The sequence below is a fragment of the Pseudopipra pipra genome, chromosome 5, assembly GCF_036250125.1.
Source record: "Pseudopipra pipra isolate bDixPip1 chromosome 5, bDixPip1.hap1, whole genome shotgun sequence".
NCBI classification, from domain to species: Eukaryota; Metazoa; Chordata; class Aves; order Passeriformes; family Pipridae; genus Pseudopipra; species Pseudopipra pipra.
The window spans coordinates 49,214,876-49,220,875 of NC_087553.1; the positions used below are offsets into that span (position 1 = coordinate 49,214,876).

The 6,000-nt window shown below is 37.5% G+C and overlaps 1 protein-coding gene across 2 annotated transcripts in view; it reads right to left on the reverse strand.

Annotated features, from left to right (window-relative positions):
• Nucleotides 1-5,658, reverse strand: part of PPP1R3A (protein phosphatase 1 regulatory subunit 3A) — a 29,131-nt gene extending 23,473 nt beyond the window's left edge. For both annotated transcript variants that reach the window (XM_064656002.1, XM_064656001.1), the window contains exon 1: nt 4,835-5,658. In XM_064656002.1, the coding sequence (XP_064512072.1) occupies nt 4,835-5,628 (794 nt within the window). In that variant the 5' untranslated portion in view covers nt 5,629-5,658. The remainder of the gene's footprint in view (nt 1-4,834) is intronic.
• Between the last annotated feature and the right edge of the window lie 342 nt (nt 5,659-6,000).

A 6,000-nucleotide genomic window follows, 5' to 3' on the forward strand; every position in this document is an offset into this window, starting at 1 on the left:
AAGTCTTTGATTTTTTTAATCACATCATGAGATTGTGGGAAAGGCCAAGAGGAGCTGATGCAAAACTGCATTTTTCAGGGCAACCTAGGCACAGGTCTGCCATCTATCTGGGGAAGACTGACTGAGCACAGTGCAGTCCTGCCAAGCTGGGTCTTCAGGAACTTCCTTTGCCTCCCATCAGAAGGGAGATAAGGCAGCAGCTGAAGATGGGAACCTACTCATGCACAGAAAAAATTTTCTCACTAGCAATTGCTCTAAGACTATTCAGTATTTACACTTTCACAGTTGGCACTGGTGGCCCATAGACACAGGGGTTTTAATCTCTTCTTTCTCATCATGCATTGTACACAGAGCAACTCTTGTAAGAGCTATCACTGTGTTGCATTTTAAAGTGGCATCATGGAGGTAAGTGAATTGATGCACTACTATTCAAGAAAGGTACAGTCTGTAAATGACAAATAAAAGCATAGGACCAACATCAGCTGGATCACACCTGTGGATACAGTTCAGAGTGATAGATTTGTGGGTTCAGAGGGGGATAACTCTAACAGCTATGACATAAATACTAGCCTTCCCCTTCCTTGTCAGAGGACAGGAGTCCAAATACGTTATATCCTTTTGTAAAACAATTTTCTTGATTATCAGCCATTTTCCTTGGGCTGTTGCTCTTGATCTTGACAGAAATGGGATGAAGCTCCATCAGTGACAGTGGAAATAGTTTACATGACTTTTTCACTGCACCGTGCACCATGATCTGCAGGAGTCTGCCTCATGCAATACCCAGCCAGTTCCTGTCTTATCAGATCAATGCAGGATCCTGATGTCCACAAAAAAAAAACATGTTGTCCAAACCTGAGGACCAGGAAAGACTCATGTTCAGAATCATTATCCATGTCCCAAAAGGATGAGAGTCAAACAAAAAGAGAAAAGAGTGAAGCTGATATAATTAATTTACATTTTTCTGATTTTTAAATATATATATGTGTATATAAATATATCATAGCAATCAGGCCTGTTTATTGGCAGAAATGCTTTCATTTCTGGTGACAGTCTTAAAATTTTAGAAGTCAGTTTTTCCCCCAAAGTATATTTATGACTGTATATAAGTTAAGCTAATGCTTTCAGATAGACTAAAACATAAATTAATTAATTTAAACACTATTTTTCCAAACTATATTTTTTCCTATACATCCTTTCAAGACTTTCGAAAACCACAAAAATGTTTAAAGTTTCTGAGGAAATACTTTTAGCTTGAAAAAAATACATCTAGAAGCAAATACTTCATGAAATTTTAAGAGAAGACTATTTGTACATATCTAGACATGGAAGAAAAAGTGAATGAAACATGGAATGAATAGGTAGGCTTTTAAGTCATGTGGTTCTGAGTGTCCAAATATAGACAATTTTCAGCATTAATTATTTGATGCAGTATTGCTTTTCACTGTCATTCTGTTTTTCAGGTGGAACTTTTCAGGTTGAAGTCAATTTTTATTTCTGAATAATACCATCAGAAGCCACCTTATTGTCCTCATTTACTCAACTTTGTCCTGGATCATGTTCTTAAGAGTAATACGATATAGTCATGTTGTGTTTCCTCAGTAACTTCCTCTGAAAGTGCATATTATTCCTTTTACTTAACTAACCCAACTAATCCTCGTTAATGACATTTAATGAGCCACACAAGTATGCCCTAGAGTGGATCAGACTCTCTGCTTAAAAAACATGATTCTTTAATGTCCTATTTTTTAACTGAAGAGGTAAATTGCACATTTTAAGAGAAAGTATAAATATCTCAGAGTCAAGAGTTAAAAAAAAAAATTAAAAATGTTATTACAGGTTTCTATATTTGAGATAGAGGCCTAAATTAGTGACCTCTTAAATTATTCTTCTATTCAGATCGCTATAAAGAAATCTTTAATCTAAAATGCCCAGCTCATGGGCATGGATATGAATATTCCTTACCCGCCTCCTTATTGTCTGAATCAAAGCTAAAATTGTTTTTACTTCTGTGTATATCTATTTGCATTGCTGCAGCCCCAAAGACAAGCTAGTTATGTTTGAGGAACACCCACTTTGCTAAATGTTCTATAAACATCCAGCAGAGCATATATAAATGTGGCAGTTTATCATGCAGACAAAAAGCAAGAGAGAAAGAGATGGGCTGGTGGAGTAGAGCTGATAAAGGGGTAGCAATGTGATATGAAGGAGTTATAGTACATCAACAGCCTCACTTTGCCAGTTTTGGGGGGTTTGTTTTTCTTGCTCTTTTTTCTAGACATCAAAGCAAAAGAGTTTTAATGAGGGTCTGAAGGAGAATAATGAGGTACTTTTGCAGATGTCTGCAGGGTGTTCCTCCTCACTCAAAGGGGCAACATGTACAAAGACACTTTGAAAAACAAGTGAGCAATGGAAGTTGGCATCTTAGTTCTTTTGAAACAAAAGGCCCTGATGCTGACCTCATTTACACTGGTGAAAGCTGTATCTCCTGTGAAGTCAACAAAGTCTCTGTAGCATAAAATTGGTCCTGGATTACGAACTGCCAAAACTGTGTTCCAGATGCCTTGACGACCACTGAAACCATATTCCAAAGATACTTTCAGCTCATTTTTGCATTTACTGTTAGATCTCTGTACATCCTTCTGTGACTAAGGAGAGTCTTAAAAGTGCACGCTAATTAACTGTTTGACAGAAATGAGCAGATCACAATGTAGACAAGAATCTGACTGCTTTGGTTTACATATTTTACACATACATGTGCACATGTGTCTATAGGGACAAATATGCACATACATGTATATATACACATATATTTGTATAGACCCATTCACAAATATGCATTCCTCTTCAGCCTGATAGAGGAGACAACTTTACAGGCTGATTAGAGACCAGGTAATTTTATATTAAGGAGTAGACATATTAGCATTTCCAATTTTTTAAATCAGCTCTCTGTCTGACTTGCACATAAATCATTTAGCATATCCTATTAAAAGAGGATCCCAAGAAGAAAGGCTTCTACAACTTTTGCTAGCACTATGCATGTCACAGGAAACTCTAGGGAATTGAACACTTAGGAGCCATTCAACCTTAGATGTCCAACTGTATCTAAATTTTCAGATTATTCCTGAAAGCATCTGGAAGCCCAGGGCTCACTAAATTAAGACTCAGCTCTCCAAGTCCATCATCTGCTCCATGTGGGCTACCTGAACTTAGATGACAGTTAAGATATCAAATATGGTATTTGATATCAGTGTCCTTCTGCAGGGTATCTCAGGCTATCCTATTTACCCAGAATGGGTCATGTGATGTTTCTTAAAGGACAAATTATGTACAAAAGTGGACTCAAATGTCAGGAGTTGACCACATGGCATGTAAAAGCATTATTCCCTCTGCTCTGACATACTGGGATGTTCCCCCACGGAAGGATCATCATGATGGCTCCAGAGTTGGCCCAAGGGATACTTATCAGGGGAGCTTTGTGGACTGGCTCTGAATCAAGCCTTGGGCTAGCCCTAGGGCTGCTCTTACACTGCAGCATTGATGCAGGCACTAAGCCATATTTATTGCACACCTCTCCTCACAGGGCTCATTTATGATTAGAGCTGGCAGAAGCTCCCAGCGCAGCAAGTCTGGCTTTTGGGAAGGAAGGTTCTGCACAGGAGAAATCCTGGCTGTCTCCCTCCTCCTTAAGCTGCCATCACTGCCGCAGTTCTGTTTCCCCTTCCCCACCAACTCAGTCCAGTGGAAGAGCATCAGGGAAATTAAACAGCACTGCCTTATTTGGAAAGAGGGTAGGAACTAAAAACTCAACATAATATCAAAAACCCAACATGAATTCAGTTCTGGGATCTAAGTATTGCAAAGCACACTACAGGTAAAATACAGATTTGGCTCTGCAGAACTCCAACTGATTCATAGCAAATTTGAGGAGCAAAGAAATTGAGAATTAGATTTTTGCATGCAACTTTGCCTTGCTTACAGAAAGAAGATAGTTAATAATGGTAGGAAGCCAAAATTTACCATTCCTAATTGTCTCTCTTTATATTCAATTAAATTATAAGTTAACTGCTGCCACCTTACTCTCTAATTAACATGAATTGTCTATATTTAATTAGAACAGTATATAAAAGATAAATTCTATGTATTTTTCTTTAATATGTTACAATTCTGCCTTATTGGTATGTGAAATTATTCATTTCACATTATTCATTTCACCATTTTTGAAACAGAAGCATCTACCAGTGGCAGGGAAAAGGAACTATAAGCCTTGCAGAATAGCCCAAACACTTGCAGAAAAGTTTGTACCAGCTATTGTAATTGCAATAGGATTCTTCCCTAAGTTATCCACTTCTTGAACCATTTGTGCCATTTCATTATTGTATGTAGAGAATGAACCATGAAATAAATATAATGAAAACTGACCTTTCTTTTGCTTTTTTTTTTTTTTTTTACTTACAGAAGAAGTGGATGTGGAGTGTTTTAACTGTACAGCTACCTCAATCTGGAACAAAGCTCTCATTGCTCAATTTATGTCCTATAGAGATCAAAATTGGAACATAGCCCATAATGTATAGACCCTCACACCGCTTTTCAAACTAGTGGCAAGCATGCCATTTATTAAAACTATGATCCCAACTAATCTGTCTGCGGAAAACCACTGGCAGATAGATACAAGAGTTTTACTGAAAACAAGTCTTGGCCAAATTTTTCATTAAAAAGAAATAAAATAAAATAGAAGAAAACAACATGGGCAGTCTTGACTTCAGCAAGCACCCATAGAAAGTCAGAAATTAGCCAGTTATAATCTAAATTATCAAAAGTTAAGGTGCAACCTCACCTGTTTTGTGTTGTCTTTAAGCAGCCTTTAAGAGATCTATCTGTAACCTCTTTCTGGGGTTTATTTTCCGCCTTGGATGCAGTTTTTTTCTTGTGACAAATCAGCGTGTAATTTTTGTCATCATTGTTTGCCCAAAAGGTACCAACTGATGTCTCGTACCGTATACAGAACTCCACCTTAACTCCATCTTTCTGGTAAGGAGGCACCAAAGAAATCTTAAAGCAGAACTGATCTGTTTCATTACCACAAGAATTAGGCATGAACTCTGCGAGGATGTCATAATAACTGAGCCAGTTATTCAGTGTTGTTCGAACATACACCTGTTTTTCAAAGGATATATTGAGGACTCGTATAATGCCATTCATACAGGTAATCCCAGGCAGGAGCAGAATTGACTCCAACATTACTTTTTGCTCTCGTACTTTTTGCAGAAGTTCTTCTTGAGAAGGAGGTAATGTAAACAGCTGAGAGAAAAAATATTCATCCTGAGGAAAAACTTCATCTTCTATATCATTGTCGTATCCCGTATTTGGTAATTCCCAGATATTGAACTCTTTAACAGACACAAGATCAAACCCAAATGCATCAGCAAATGAAACTTTTCTTGAGATGTTGGTGGGAGTATAGGCCTCCTCTTCCTCTGAAGATGCAGAATTCCGCCTTCGGGGACGTGGAGAGTAACGAAGTTCAATGTCAATTTTAACATCTTCATCCTCTGAAGCAAAATCATTTACAGTGGGGACTTGTAATAAGTTAGCCCTGTTAACCCGACTAGGTTCTTCAGAAGACTCCATTGGGCTCTCTGATATAAACTGAAAGAGAACTGTATAGCAGCTGATATTTGAGACACTATGATTTAAAACAAGGATTAATGTTACAGTCGACATTGCAAAAGGGAGTCAGGCCTATTAATAGATGCTATGGTGTGAGAGATATGTTGGCCTTTCTCCATCTGACAGTGTTAGGTGTCATAATTTCAGTGATACATTTCAAATATTGTATTGACTATTTTTATGTGGCTCTATGTTCTAAGAAGAAGAACAGTGTTTAAAAACTAACTTCTTTACATTGTCAAATTGCACAAATAGAGCTATTTTTAGATGATCAATTTATGTCGCACAACAAATTCATCATACTGGACAAATGAGGAGCTATTAATCTCTGAT